Genomic DNA, 16,041 nt, shown 5'->3' with positions numbered 1-16,041 from the left:
CAGTTTCTATATGTATCCTTATTACAACCTGCCAATGACACTGTGTGACAATATATTCAGTAGACACTTCCCTCTGACAACATCCTTTTCGAAGCTTCAGCATAGGGAAGTACTGTTGATCAAATGTTAGGCATCATCTTCGTCCAGGGTCGTGCGGTCAAGGCGAGACAGAGCCTTCCTGTCCCCTCCCCTGCACGTGAAGAACAAAAAAAAAAACCTAAACAAACCAAAAACAAATAATGATGACATGAAATGAGTTTCTATTTCAATTATCTGTTCCATGCTTTTCATTGATTTTATTTTTCAGTCCAATAATGTCCACGATTTCATCCTTAAAATGAATAAAATAGCTGAATCTCCATATTTCCTGTTGAAATAAATAGGCGATAAGGGAACAGAAGCAATGCACTTTCAGTGACACGGCGGCTGTGGACGCATGAATTGCTGATGCAGGCAGTTGGCGGGAGCCCTTACACAATTGCTTGTTGTCTTTAAATTGCCAATCCGTTTTCATCACACATGTACTGCACACACTGACGTGTTTCATGAATTTGTGTAACATATTTAACCTTTTTGGTCTTCCAAAAAGGCAACCAAAAGTGTATGATGTAGCCAAGTAAATTCCTTCAATTCATGGATTGAACACTGATTGTGAATTTTGCTGTTCAGTTTATTTTTCAGGTGTGCCCTGGGGAATGTTCCAATTTCATTTGATTTTTCCTTTCATATTCAATAAAATTGTTGTTGGTCAACTTAAAGCAAAGTATTTTTGGACATTATTTGTGGCAGTTGTGTGAAGTGGCAGGAAGAATACTTAAATGCTTCCACGAGATGGCAGTACAGGTACAATTACGTTAACCTGTCCGCCTGTTGCCACTCATGCCAGATAAGAATGATAGCTTTGTGTTCAATTAAGTAAGCTAAGATTTCACACGAAATATTTATTTATGTATTTATTTGTAGACTGGAACATGATAGTCATTATTCAGTGTATATACTTTTCCCCCCATATTTTTATTTGGTTGTGTGCCATGAGAAGTGTTTCATTGTCTATTGACGATTGTTTTGTTTTAATGTTTAAAATAAAAATTCAGTTACTTTAATATCTATATTTGTATTTTTACTATTGCGTACTGATCTTCCCAACCTAATGATTACATTATTTAGCAATACAGTAAGAGCCTTTTTCATAGATGCAAGATGCATGCGGTAATCTGAAAGTAAGAAGTAAGAAATATTTCAAACCACTCAAAATATGATTCAGTTTAAATTAATGCCAAAATGACCATGTAAAAGTGGCTTATCTTTGCAAAGGCAGACAATTTAATACAGAGTTTGTAATGGATTTTATCAAATTAAAAAGATTAACAAATCCACGTCCCCTTAATTGACAGTGTATTGTTCTAGCAGACATATTAACAATGACGTCAATGCAGCCTGAGCCTTAAATAAATTAGGGAAGCAATGATTGAGTCAGTGTTTAGATCATGCATTTCCTTATCTAAACTTTGACCGAATAGCAGCTGTAACCAAATGTGAACTCATAGATGTTATTTAGGACCAAATACAGAGAAAATGCATTCTCATCTTGGAGATTAAAGAATTTTAGGCATTGTGTGCCTCATACTGTCACAATCTGCTAATGTTTTCCTGAATAAAGGAATAAAATTATGAAAAGCTGCTCTTATATGATGCAGTTGTCGTCTTTGTACATTTGGACCGTGTCCCTCAAAACAAACATTCCTATCTTTTTTAAGGCGGACTCTGGATCAAATGCTGTTGTGCAGAATTGAGGCCAGTGTAAGAATTCATTTACAAAAAAAATGCAAGGCCAAGGTGCTGAATGTTTCTATCAGTCCATTGCTGTTCAGGGATTGGTATATTATACTTGACAGTTTATATTTTACCTAGAATTTTATGTGGAATGGCATGCATAAAGACAGTTAAAGCGGAATATATTTGCAACTTCCCTGTTACCCCTCATTCTTTTTAAACCAATAACTCCAGAAATTTTCAAGAAGTGAAAACAATGATGTTACTTCAGTAGCAGAGTTTCTTCAAACACAAATCACTCCAGTCAGGCAGAAGCTTGTATTAAACTTGTACCCATCCACCCATTTCATATTTCATCTACACTCTGTCTGTGATTTTAAACACGAAGAGCAAATTTTCAGTGTTTATCCCAAAAGACACGAGGGGGTAGAGGGATGAGACAACGACCCTTTATGTGGCAAAATTTAATGTCTGAATAGAGTTAAACATGAGTAAGGTTTGCAGATTGGTGACAAGAGTGGGGGTGGTTTTCTCATCAGAGGAGCATGTGAAAATGCAAGAGGCCAAAACATGAGGTCACTAGAATCGAACTTATTCATCACTCCACATCGTTGTGACACTGCACACACCCATTAAAGTCAACGAGGGTTCCATGGTGTAATGGTCAGCACTCTGGACTCTGAATCCAGCGATCTGAGTTCAAGTCTCAGTGGAACCTGGCATTTTTTTCGAAACGTCACACGACAAAGAGATGCACGTTAGCAACGTTCCCGCAATACTTTAAATTGCCCCGAGATGTGTAGGTGTGAATGGTTGTTTATCAATATGTGCCATGTCACTGACAGGTAGTCAGTCCTCAGCGTACCTTGCATCTCGTTCAGACTCGTCTGGGATATACTCTGACCTCCATGTGACCCCGAACAATTTTAACTGCGGAGAACATTTCTGGGTGGACGGCTAAAATGTTGTTTTCTCGCGCCTCCATCAGATTACCCACAATGGCCACATGATGGCACTGTTATACTATGCCAGCCATGGAAACGCGGGACAGTCGGTCCTGATTTGAATGAAACGGTAAAGAAACAAGTCCAATCAAAATTATGTTGTTTTGTTTTGTTTTGCTATGGGCGGCACGATGATCGACGGTCTGCTTTGCATGCTGGCCTCACGGTGCAGTGGTGCAGGTTTCAATTCCTGCTCCGGCCTCCCTGTGTGGAGTTTGCATGTTCTCCCCGTGCCTGCGTGGGTTTTCTCTGGGTACCCCAGTCTAACATTGAGCCTTTTGTAGTTACAAAACCTTTTGACTTCCATCTATTCACCCATCAACATTTTCCACACCGGTCATACTGCTCAGGGTCACAAAGCGGTGGAGCAGGGGTCACCAATGTGGTGCCAGCGGTGACCAGGTAGAGCACAAGGACCACTCGAGTATCCCGGTAAGCCTGATCTAACATACTGGTAATAGAGCTAACCAGTGAATGTGAATACTAGCAGAGGTATATAGAAAGTGCAGCATATTGATACAGTGTTTAGAGAATCGGTTTTGTAATTACGATGCAAAATCATTAAGTTGATCAATGTCTTCACAAAAGTGAATATAATTATTTTAATAATATCATACACTAATTACATTATTAAAGGTAAATTGTTGTTTTAGAAATGTGTATCAAATGTACAATTTCTCAACTTCAACAGTGCCTGTTGAAGTTGAGAAGATTTGAACAATTGTTTTCATTTTCAAGATATTATCATCCATCATTCAATTTTCTGTACTATTTGTCCTTAATAGGGTACCAGGTGGACCTCTCCTTCTTGTTCTTTTTCTTCTTCTTATTATTATCATTTGCCTTCTTCACCGATTGGCTGGGAGAAATCACATGGTTCTAGTCCCTTACATGAAGATTGTTGTATCTTACTGTAGACTATATGACTCCTTGCCATATAAAATTAGGGCAAAACATCCTTTGAAATACAAACTTTGAACATTAAGCTTTCAGCAAATGGGTCACATACAACTAACCTAAATATGTTCTGAACCATTAAAGTGTTGCATCATTTGCTTACCGAAATGGCACAAATGTTGTCAGTAATTTCAAAGAGCACTGATGAAAACCTTCTTCACCTCAAGGCTCAATTTCTTGTCATTCTGTCTCCTGCATAAACATATGAGGTATAAAATTCAGAAAGAAAATGTGGATGCAGCTGGGTCAGCTATTTAAAACAAAGAAAAAAAATATTTTGAAGAATGAAGCGATGAGGTCAAGAAGACAGACAACACATACAGGTCAGCTAGCATCAGATATTGAGACTGCGTGAGACGTATAAAGTAGTTCAGCGAACAAGATCAAGTTAGTGTTCATCCACAAACTTCAGTCAACCTTGCATGTTGAGTGCATACTGTGTGATCATAATATTTCAATCCAAGTGGCCGTCAGGTTCTGTTGGTGGTCACTGGGCCATGCGCTGATGTCAGTGCCCTGAAGGGCCTCTGGCTTGCCTCCAAATGCACTAATATGGCTTCAGTGGATCTCCACACAGTGGATCCTTTATTTGGATTCTTCATAATCCCAAACTAAAGTGGATAATTCTGATGTACAGTATCGGACATTACACTGTGATGTCACACATACTTCAGAATAGCAAAAGCTGGAGGTTTCCCTAATGGTACCACGGGTAAACACACCCTTACATATCATTTGAGGTCTCTTTTCTATTGAATGAGTGAGTGAAGTTGCAGTTGAAAAGATGTGACTCGAGGTGAATTGCGTTGATAAGAGACCAAACGAATGAGACATTTGGCTAATTAATTCAGCAGCTAAATAAAATGCCTCAACTTTGATCATGGTAGATGCAACCTAAACGCCAGCATAATACCATAATTTGTAAATGACCAAAGCCAATGAATGGATGATGGTGGTCATTTGAGAGCTAAACAATTTTTTGTACTTGGTGCTTTGACAACAAAGGAAAACTTTGATGTGAAACTCAAGGTGTTACTCAAGGTGTTTCTTTTTTTTTTTTTTTTTTAATCTCAGTGGGAGAAAATTCTTGAGGAATCTGCTTTTAAGAGTAACGTGAAACAGTGGAGTATCTGGCCTTCTTCTCGTTTCCTTTTCTAGTACAGCTATTTGATGAAAAAAGCCCCGAACGCCCCCTCAGCTCAGTTCAACTCCGCCCCAAGTCCTTCAAACTCTGCCTGAACTTTCCTCACTTGAAGCCGGGCGTCACTCTGCTCCGTGGACCCCTTTCCGCTCCGGTCTTTCGGCGCTGCGGATTCAAGCACAAATACGGATTGCTCTGAAGACCCTCAAGAATACGAGCAATGGCTTTGGGCGAGCAAGCGTGGCTCGTCTGCGCCTCTTTCCTCGCAATGGTGGCGTCGGCACAGAGCTTAACGCGAGGAGACTTTTTCCCTTTCGGCGCGAGCGCTGGAGACCAACAGTTGGACGCAGGCGATGACCTCACGCACACACTTGAGCTGGAGAAGCCCGTGCTCTTTTATGATGGCACTTTTAAGAGCATCTTTGTAAGTAAATCGCCTCTTAACTATTACTACCACTTGGGGGTGGGGAGACAAACAATCCAAAAAAAAAAAAAAACAGCAATGCTTTCCAACTTCTTCTGGTTAGGGCGCACTATCCCTAGAAAGTCTTGCGCAATTACGCGCTTCTCGGGGAACACATTTTATCAAACGGCAAAGCCTATATGGGTGAAAGAATAAGGTATTTCTTCGTAAATATTGGTTTGGTTATCACAAAGATTGCGCGGATCGTTTGGAATGCATGTGTCCTCACATTCTTACAGCCCGAGGTTATCACTTTTACTGTTGACCTACAGCCTAAAGTATCTCACACATGAAGTGGTTGGCTATAGTCTCATGTGCGAATGTGGCCTTGTACCCATAAAGTCATCTTAAAGTTTTCTGCTGTTTCCTGTCCAGTCGCTGAAGTTCATATTCGGAAAATATGAATGCCCCCCCCCCCTAAAAATACAACAATCCAAAATGTATGAAAGATGCACCATTGTGTTGAACACACAAGCAACCCTTTATATTCCCCCAATCTGCTTTTCAAAGAAAAGTGCTGCGTCTGTTTTCAACTGTAATGCATAAGAGAATACTGTAATGCATTTTACCAGAGAAATTCATTTAGCGACAAAAACTGTCTTCAACTGGCAGATTTATTTATTTATTTATTTGGTGAGTGAGATTGTTTCCACTTGAACAGCAATGTGCAAGTTTATCTTCACTCAGGGACATTTGGGTCGTGTGGGAATCTTTTTGGGGCATATGTTTGTCTTCAATTGGAAATAAACATTACATTTCTTAGTAAAACAAAATGTGAGTGGGGTTTCCCCTCTGTTCCATTTACGTCATCCAGCACAAACACATTTTTCAGCTCCAATTAAGATTCTTCATGGAGCAGATGAAACAATGCTATCAACTCGTGTCTGTGTCTGTGCCCTGCAGGGGAACACTCACCTCTTTATACCTGACAAGCTTTGAAAAACAAAAACAAAACAAAAAAGTGTGCTTTTGCTTTTAGTGTCTCAACTGGAGTGTGATTCAATAAGAAAGTCTAGGTACGTTGCAATATACAGTAGCAACTTTAACGGTCTGAATCACAAACTGAGTGACCATTTTCCCAGCTTTATCTTCCATTTGGGCCAGGAAGTGCCTGTAATGAAGATTACTCTGGGCTCTCGGGGGCTGCCGGTCAGGGGCAAGGACAGGAAACGTAGCGGTCTGGTTCTCCCTGCCGCCCACCCCTCGATCAGGAAGTGGAGGAGCCCCATGTGCCGGGGGCGTCAGCGTGTGTTTTTGACATGAGTCCAGCTCCTCTTTTATGTGCCTCACGAAGAGTGTAAAATCTGTGTCCGATGGCATCTCATTTATGCGTTCATCGGCGCTCGTGTGCCTCATAGTGGCAGCCTTGGACCATTAGTCTAATGAGTTTGGGATAGAGATCAAAGTGGGCCATATTGGAATGCCACAGTTGTTCATGTGTCTGTCCTAGATCTTTTGAACAAGGATCATCCCCAGTTACAAACCTTCTCATGTTGTCATTTTAGATCAACACCAACGGTTTCATCGCCACCGCAGTGCCCAAAAGTGAGTCGACCTATCTCGGCAAAATGCCCGCTCCCTTTGGAATGATTGCGGCCCTGCACGGAGATCTGGACACAAGCGATACAGAGGGCAAGGTTTTCTTCCGCGAAGACAGCAGCCCCGACGTGCTGCGTCGGGCTGCGGAGCACATCAACAGGGCCTTCCCAGACGATCAAGAAGTCAATCCCACCCACGTGGTGGTCATTAGCTGGGTAGATGTTGCCCGAAAGGAGCCTGAAAGCACTGGAGATAGCATCGAAAAGAAAGTGAGGCTTATACTGTTGTCATGTGAACGATATAAGATGTGTGGATGTTTTGAGGGGGGTTTGGGGGGTGACCTTTTGGCCTTGAGGTGCCTCCAATCACAATGACAAGAAATACAATCTCATGGAATCGGTCAGAGCCGGCCTACGCTTAAGCAAAGTTCGATTTTGGAGCTCTTTATTCTTTCCAATAATATTGATTATTGGTCATGCTCACACACACACTATGAACTTATTGCAGCAGTGTTACACTACAAGAGCGGACTGGGGTTGATTTACACAATAATGAGTGACGGTGATCAATCACGAAGCGAGAGATCGAATATTTTGCCGACATACAAAATGGCTACTAAAAGTAACAAAGATGAAGCTGAATACATTGATGAAATAAAATCAACCATGCGATGTCAAACACATACTTGATGTAACTAAAAGGTGGTAGCTGAAACACAGGGACAAAAATTCTATAAAGAAGATATAAATAATGTTGCAAAAGAAAGCCTTTCTGAACCTGATGCTCGGTAATTAATCTGTCCATGTTAGCGTGAGTTGTGGACAGAAAAAAATTAAGTGTCCATTTTTGAAAATAATTCGTTTGTTGTCCGAAAAGAAAATTCTGCTTCTTAATGATAAAAATGGTTTGGAAAATCATAGCCGTACTTTCACCATTGCACAAAGATTACTTTAGCTAACGCTTCCCTTATACAGTACTTAATCTTAAACTGCGTTACTGTACATTATTACATTTATGTGAATGGATTAGGACCAGAGTCCAAGCACAAACATAAACAGTTTTCAAAGCTGTCCAAATTCAAATTTACAGTCATTTAAAAAAGTGATTCATCATCACATCCATGTCTGAAATAGAAAAATTAACAATGCAGTAGACTCCTTGTCAGGTAAGAAATTTGCATGGCAACTTGCTGCTAGGCAGATATCATAGGACTCAATCATAACTGCACCATAGGTCATGTAAACAAATTGGTATATGTCAGCGTAAGCTACCTGGCTGTTTGAATGGCAAGTTGACACCAAAGGTACCTTCCTAGACTCACACCAGTGAATTTGGTCCAAAAAGCAAAAGCTAATGTCAACGCATACCATTTTTCCTTGACAGAGAAATACCTTCCAACTGGCCATTGCATCAGTGGGGTCTTCTTCATATGCTATACTGCTATATGCCACAGATGGGATACAGTATACGAATACTCCCGTAGGGGAGAATAGCATCGTCTTGCATGCTGGCTTCAGTAAAGGCCTGGTTCGAGGTTTCCTGTTTTCCAGTCAGGGTCCATATTATCGCACGACCAATGATGAAGACGCATCCATCAGTGCTTTAGCAGAGTAAGTCATGACGGACAATATACCACCATTTCCTGACCGTTGCTCGACAGGTCATGTATTGAAACGTGTGCTTTCACCCTTGCAGACAGACAAACTCAGGTCTCAGGGGGGTTTGGGTGTATGAGATTGGAACGTCGCCTTATTTTACCAACGTAGCTCCAGGGGAGGTGACCGAGCTGCCTACTGAGGCTACATCGTCTCCGTTCCCTGGCGACACAGAAGAAGCCCCCGATTCCAGGAGGGTAGTGTATACTAATGGACAGCAAGTAGTGTACCCTCCTGTTGAACCGGAAGAGGAACAGATCGAAGTGGAACGTGTTCAGTACCAGCCCCACCAACCTGACAACCCAGAAGTGGTAGTAGTGGATGACACTGATATCAATGTAGATGGTGAGTTATAATGCTGGGCTGCTGTACTTGTACATACCCCGTCGGTGTCACTGGATTGATTTTCTTGTTGTGCTTTCATGTTTTAGTGTTTGCATACAACCTTGGGACATGTGCAAACAACCGAAAAAAGTGTTCCCAATTTGCTGACTGCAAGGACCACTCCACTGGATACTGCTGCCACTGCAGGCCTGGTTTCTATGGCAACGGGATACAGTGTGTGGCAGAGGGTATGGCCACATTTGTAAGAATTTTATACATTCATTGGTATATGTAGTTCAGTGATCCTCTAAATCACAGGTGTCAAAGTCAAGGCCCGGGGGCCACATCCGGCCGCCCATGTGATTTTATGTGGCCCACGGGAGCAAATCATGTGTGTCAACTGTCATGATTCTTGCTGAAATCTGTACCGAAATGTCAAATTGTCATGGGTAATAAATAACTGAGATTTTGCACCGGCCCTCCGAGGGAAGCCGTAACTCCAAAGTGGCCCACGACAAAAAATTAGTTTGACACCCCTGCTCTAGTCTAAATGCTTAATTACTCCAATATTTTCCCCTCCTAGAAGGATGGCCTCGCTTGCTATAGTTGGGATTCATGGAATGTTTTGTCACAATGTTACTGGTTTAGGTTTCATACTTGTGGTGTAGTAGTACATGCTTCTGCATTTAATGCAGTCAGTATGCAAATACCGACCTACCTATCGCCAGGCCAAATCCCAGATGAAATAAATAAATCTGGAAAGGCATCCGGTGTAAAAACATTGCCAAACAGCGAGAGACTCTCTGTGGTGTTAAAAAGTTCAGCTGCATGCACTCTGATGAGAACGAAGCAGACGTCAAGAAGTCAATTACAAATGTAAACGTCTGCCGCAAAATCTTGTACCACATCTAACCCATCACAACACAAACAAGCTAATATCAACAACAGATCTTTGTGCCACAGAATGATGACATAAGATGATGTGACTTTCCTGGAAATATTCTGCGACAGTCCGTTTATGGTGAGACTTCAATGAATATTGACGCAACGCTTACTTGTCTGGACAGGAAAACCTCAGAGGATGAATGGTAAAGTACATGGACAGGTGTATGTGGGCAACTCGCCCACTCCAGAGAGGTTCAACAGCAACGATCTGCACTCGTACGTTGTGGTGAACGACGGACGCTCCTATGTGGCCATCAGTGACATCCCCCAGGCCCTCGGGCCCTCCCTGATGCCCCTGTCAGCGCTGGGTGGTGTGATCGGGTGGGCCTTTGCTCTGGAGCAGCCTGGCTTCAAGAATGGCTTCAGCATTATTGGTGAGGGGGAGATTCATCGCACACACTCCTAATGTCACAATTTGTCACGCAGCTGCCGCATTGCTCGCTGAAATTCCCAGAAATGACCTCAGCTGACACTCGAGGGGAGGGAGCTAATCCATTGCTGCGGGGTCTCTGTTAACCCCTTTTGTGCCTCTCTCCTAGGGGGAGTGTTCACTCGGCAGGCTGAGGTCACGTTCCTTCCCGGGAATGAAAAGCTGACAATCAGGCAGGAGTTTAAAGGCATCGATGAACACGACCACCTGGCGGTGAGCACCACCCTGGAGGGCCAGGTCCCCGAGGTGCCTCGCGACTCCACCGTGCAGGTTGAGCCCTACTCTGAGATTTACCAGTACAGCAACAACTGTAAGAAAACACCCATAGTAGAAATGTCGGTTCTAATTTGAGAACATGTTTACACATCAAGAAAATCCCAATTTCCTTTCAGTAATCACCTCATCCTCCACACGGAAGTACGTCGTCAACTTGCCCGATGGCTCCAAGGACGAGACAAGGACGTACCAGTGGCGACAGACTATCACCTTCCAAGGTTGTCAGCATGATGAGTCTACGAGAGACATGCGACCCACACAGATGCTCAACGTGGACCAAGTTTTTGTCATGTACGACCCTAAAAATGAACTCATCCGCTTCGCCATGAGCAACAAGATCGGAGACATCAATGGTGAGCTCCTGGAGATTGTTGTCGTCTTCCTGCCTCGCTCATTTCCTGCCCAATCACAACTTATGACATGCCGGTGAAAAACTGTGTTTGCTATGAAATCAGTGTTCTAAAAGTGTGCTTCCTTTCTCAGGAGGACAGCCAGAAGAGAATCCATGTTTCACTGGAAGACACGGCTGCGACACCAATGCCGTCTGCCGACCCGGAGAGGGGACGCAGTTCACGTGCCAGTGCGCCTCTGGCTTCACTGGTGATGGACGCACATGTTACGGTATGGCCACCTTCAGTATTTGGCATATTACAAAATGTTGACAGTATTATTTGTTATTCAACTCATTTGAAAGTCATCGTATGCATTTACTTAGGGGCGCTCCTTTCGGGTAATCTGGAAATATTGACGATACAGTGTACACAATAAAGGACATCACAATCAACCAGTGGTGCTATGACTAATGACTGGCAAGTTGATCACCCACTGTTTGAAGTAACAGTGGTTTCTTCAATTTTGACTCATTTATGATTTATGAAACTATAAAAGTGTGGAGCAACTATGCCACCTCGTACATCAATAAAAGAGAGATGGACTGGGGTCATTCGTCTATTAGACGTCGATTCTACGACCACGCCTTTCTAGTTTTTTCTTTCAGGACTACATAGCAATCCTACAAATTAGCAAGGGAGAAGTCACACGTGCTATACAATGTGTCCCATGCTTCCAAACCAGGTTCAAACATTTTCCAAGAGTCGTCATTGCCCTTTCCGAACAGGGTGAGACAGGAAATGCTCCAAGGCATATATAGTACAAAAAGGAAGGATGTATTGCAGACAGATGCTATCTTGACCTATTTGTAATTAGGAAATCTTGGGTCATCTCTCCTCTATGGTCTCCAGCATCCGATAATGAAAGACACAAATTTGACAAATCCGGACTTCTGAGATTAGATCTACGTGTCAGCTATTAAAAACTCATTCAGTTCCAGCCAATTCTGGATCAAGTCTGAAAAGACGTTTAAAAACGTCTTTGGGAGTGAATGAGTTAAAATGATTCTTGTCTGATAACTGTCTCTTATCTCCATTAGACATTGATGAGTGTAGAGAGAATTCTGAGATCTGTGGCTCACATGCTATCTGCAACAACCAGCCTGGCACCTTCCGCTGCGAATGTGTCGATGGATATCAGTTTGGCAGTGATGGGCAGACATGTGTTGGTAGGTTCGGCTCACCAAATGAAATGATTTACACAGCACTGTTCTTTCAAGTTAGACACTCGAGTACAAAGGCCTGATGTATCCGGATTACATGGATGTATGTGTTCTATAAGTAGTTCAGAGTCCGATGTGTGAAATACTGCAACATCAAAACTTGATTAATGATTGACTTTTGTGACTTTCCCTGGCTTTCTCCTTCAGTGTTACAAGTGACATATGTGGCACTCATCTGTCACTTCTAATAAAATCTAATCTCTAATCAATCTAATAAAAAACAAGAGATATAGCCAACATTCAGACTTTACAAAGAGAATCATGTTTAGTTTTAGAGATGATGGCACTTTGCTGCTGTGTAAAGCTTGCTTGCAGCACACTGAAAGGAGCCGCCACAACAATGTGCTTTGTTTGTGTGCTTAATCATGCAAAAAAATGAATACAATACAATACAATACAATACATGCTGATTTATATAGCGCTTTCACAACAGCGGCAGCTGTAACAAAGCGCTTAACAAAACAGTTAACATAAAGTAAAATAATAAACACAACACAACATGAATGCTCAAACCTTTGAGTCAGCTCTGGAGAGCTGATCTGGATATTAGTGCAGATCAAGGAATGTCACTCCCAAATTTTCCCAACCTTCAACAAAATGGTGTGAAAATGCTTCATTTAAAAATATGCATTTCAAATGTCATAAAAATGTTATGAAACAACATTTGTGCTTCCTTTCATAGCTCCTGAGTGAGACAAAATGATGAGCAACATCTCTCAGAATAATCTCTATGCCACTTAAAACCACAACCACAATTATAACAATATAGTCAAATCCATACCTCTTGGACAGTGTCAAGTGAGAAATCATCATTTTTATAAAGACATTTTTGACACAACTCTCATAATAGAGGCCAATAGAAGGTCTACAGGTGTATCTAATGATTTGTTCTGCAAGATCTTTTGAGTGGACATTTCTGTCTAAAGCACTAAACATGTACTCAGCTGCATTTGTCTGGCCTCCTTCCCACGTCAGCGGTGAGTCGACCCGTGGACGCGTGTGAAGAGGGGAGCCATACCTGTGACATTCCTGAGCGCGCTCAATGCAGCTACACCGGAGGTTCCTCTTATATCTGCTCCTGCCTGCCAGGGTTCATCGGAGATGGTAGAGTCTGCCAAGGTAAAACCTCTGAGACTCAAATCCACTATACAGCCTTGAATTTTTGCACCATCTGCTCGAGAGCCGGGGGGAAGTGAGCCGGGTTACGTCATGTATTCGCTGGAACCGAACAGTAAAACATAGGAAACAGATGGACATTTCAGAGTATAGCTTCTTTTTTGGCTGCTGCTCGGGAAGTCTCATTCATCGTGTCGAGCCTCTCAAGAATCCGTGTTGAGTCTCTGTACTTCGACCCAAATTATTGTGCACACCACAAACCATAACATGAGATAGAATCATGTTATTTTTGCCTTGAAGACATAGACGAGTGCCAGCCAGGCAGGTGCCACCAGGACGCCGTGTGCTACAACACCCAGGGATCCTTCAACTGTCAGTGTAGACCGGGTTACTACGGCGATGGCTTTTACTGCTCCCCAGGTAAGTCTAAAGGCACGCTGCCAGCGTTTTGCCTCGCTACGCCAATGAATTACTTCAACGGCAAATGTGATTTTAGACTCCTCGGTGGACTGACAGGAAACATGTGTTCTGTTATGTCCGCTAACATCCAGCTGCTCTGTTTTGGATGGCTGCCACTGGAGCGGAGCCAATTCGGTGCGAGTGTTCATAGTTCTGCATACAAACTGAATCGTACGAATATACAAAATGAATCATTCACATTCTCGCCATCGTTTTATTCCACCCATCCGTGTGCAAGGAATTTCTGACAGCTGGCATCTGTTTTTATTGGCCTCTGGATGGCTATCGTGCCTTATGTGGGATGTGGGAGTTTTTGTGTAATTGAAGATAACACAAGGGGACAGGAAATGAAGATACGTCAGAGAATCCGTGTTCGTGCATTTGTTTCAGAGCGGACAAAAACGCAATGTGAGACGCACAGAGAAAGTATTCTTGGCGCGACTGAGTTCGGCCCACGGGGTCCGCGACCTCCTGTCGGACAGTACGTCCCCACGTGTGATGAGCACGGCAACTATGAGCCCATGCAGTGCCATGGCAGCTCGGGGCACTGCTGGTGTGTGGACCGGAACGGACAGGAGATCCCAGGGACACGCTCGGGGCCTGGTGGTAGACCCATGTGTGAGTTCATTACACATCACGTTACATCACACTCTTTCATTACATGATTTTCACGTAATAACAGATAAGTCTGAAATCCGCATTTGTGCACGATTTATTGCAAGCCTTGTCAAACTATTTTATGCTTCAGACTAAAAGTGGATTTTTTTACAATTGGTCCGTTAGGCATTGACCATGGTGGGGTGAGGCCACCAGTCGGACCAACCCCTCGACCTGACGTCCACCCACTGCCTCCTGGCACACACCTGTTGTACGCTCAGAGTGGCAGGATAGAGCACGTCCCACTTGAAGGTTATGATATGAAGAAAGACGACGCCAAAGCTGTCCTCCATCTACCTGTGAGTTATTCCACATCAATTCATCTTGTTTAGGATTCACACGGCCAAACGATACCACGACAGTTTATATGAACAGCGGCTAACAAGTGCACTGTGATTCATCATGTGGGCTAATGAGTTGTGTACATTTTTCCCAACACCATGAAGCTGTTATTTTAAAGGCGTCAGGTGAGGTGTCCCATAAAGTGCTTGTAAAAAGCTGCATGAATCCTGTTGTATTCGTCCTGCTTCCAGCGCGCCTGCATGCATTCTAGGCCTGCACTTTATTGGAGGCACATGTTGAGATTTTTCCTCATTACAAACATCGGCTCTGGGGATTTGAAATCTGCATTTCTTGTGCGACTGATTTTCACAACAGCTGGTCGGATGTCTGGCCCAGCTTCTTCTCAGTGTGCGGCGCTGTTTGTGTAGATGTATGTCTCGCCACTCATGTGAAAAAATACATCTGCTTCATGTTTGTATCTGCAACCACCCTTGTTTGAAGTAAGCACACTTCAAAGCTGTTTTGTGGCGCCTGCTCCACAGGAGAAAGTGGTCATTGGAGTGGCATACGACTGTGTGGATAAGATGATCTACTGGACCGAAATCACGTCGCCATCAATCAGCAAGGCTAGCATCCAGGGGGGAGAGCCCGTGACAGTCATTAGATCAGGTAACACCTCACTTCACTTTCATCTCTCACTCATGTGGTTCACCTTTTGTCAGAAACAAATGTTTATGGTCTGGACTTGACTTCTGTTTTTTTTTTTTCAAAGACTTGCAGAGCCCAGAGGGGATTGCAATCGACCACCTTGGACGAACTATGTTCTGGACTGATTCTGTGACAGACCGCATTGAGGTGGCCTCGCTTGACGGCTCTCAACGACGTGTAATCGTCGACTCTGGTCTTGTCAACCCTCGTGCTATTATCGCGGACCCCCCCAATGGGTACGTAAGAGTGTTTTTATCTTGTTACGCCACAAAAAGAATACCGGTGATTTAAAATAACACTTAAGAGATTGTTCCATTCATTTATTACTACACGTCATTGTGACAGTAGTACTGGGCCGACTGGAACCGAGATGCTCCCAAGATTGAGACCTCATACATGGACGGATCTAACAGGCGTGTCCTTGTTAAAGACGATCTGGGCCTGCCGAACGGCTTGACCTACGATTCCCAGAGGTCTCTGCTGTGTTGGGCGGATGCAGGTAGGTCGAAGGATGCAGTGACTCGTCGATGAAATGCCATTTGATGATAAGCGCTGACTGTTGTCTCTTGCATGTCAGGCACACATAAAGTGGAATGTACCAACCCTGGCCGAGGAGACCGTAGACAGATCATGGAGGGCATTCAGTACCCGTTTGGAGTTACCTCATTTGGGAAGAACATCTACTACACCGATTGGCGGA

The 16,041-nt window shown here is 43.2% G+C and overlaps 1 protein-coding gene and 1 non-coding gene across 3 annotated transcripts; both read left to right on the top strand.

The window, feature by feature from the left end:
- The first annotated feature begins 2,419 nt into the window (after window positions 1-2,419).
- Window positions 2,420-2,491, top strand: trnaq-cug (transfer RNA glutamine (anticodon CUG)). The gene has a single exon. It is a non-coding gene; the product is annotated as a tRNA-Gln (tRNA).
- A 2,476-nt stretch (window positions 2,492-4,967) lies between these two features.
- On the top strand, window positions 4,968-16,031 carry nid1a (nidogen 1a). Of its 2 annotated transcripts, XM_019870636.1 has the most exons (18): window positions 4,969-5,299; window positions 6,844-7,146; window positions 8,261-8,487; window positions 8,573-8,877; window positions 8,964-9,104; window positions 9,924-10,175; window positions 10,341-10,541; window positions 10,624-10,860; window positions 10,991-11,128; window positions 11,937-12,065; window positions 13,095-13,238; window positions 13,536-13,655; window positions 14,085-14,312; window positions 14,478-14,650; window positions 15,176-15,302; window positions 15,406-15,577; window positions 15,687-15,840; window positions 15,919-16,031. In XM_019870636.1, exons 1-17 carry the CDS (start codon window positions 5,096-5,098, stop codon window positions 15,796-15,798), a joined length of 3,213 nt encoding a protein of 1,070 aa, XP_019726195.1. In that variant the 5' UTR covers window positions 4,969-5,095; the 3' UTR covers window positions 15,799-15,840; window positions 15,919-16,031. The 2 variants fall into 2 exon arrangements, with proteins under 2 accessions (XP_019726197.1, XP_019726195.1); XM_019870638.1 differs by lacking the exon at window positions 15,919-16,031 and having other exon boundaries at window positions 4,968-5,299; window positions 15,687-15,844.
- Window positions 16,032-16,041: the final 10 nt, after the last annotated feature.

Source organism: Hippocampus comes, unplaced genomic scaffold (genome assembly GCF_001891065.2).
Source record: "Hippocampus comes isolate QL1 unplaced genomic scaffold, H_comes_QL1_v1.1 scaffold76, whole genome shotgun sequence".
NCBI lineage: Eukaryota > Metazoa > Chordata > Actinopteri > Syngnathiformes > Syngnathidae > Hippocampus > Hippocampus comes.
Note: the sequence above shows the minus strand (reverse complement) of the source record. Positions and strands in the feature narration are given on the sequence as shown.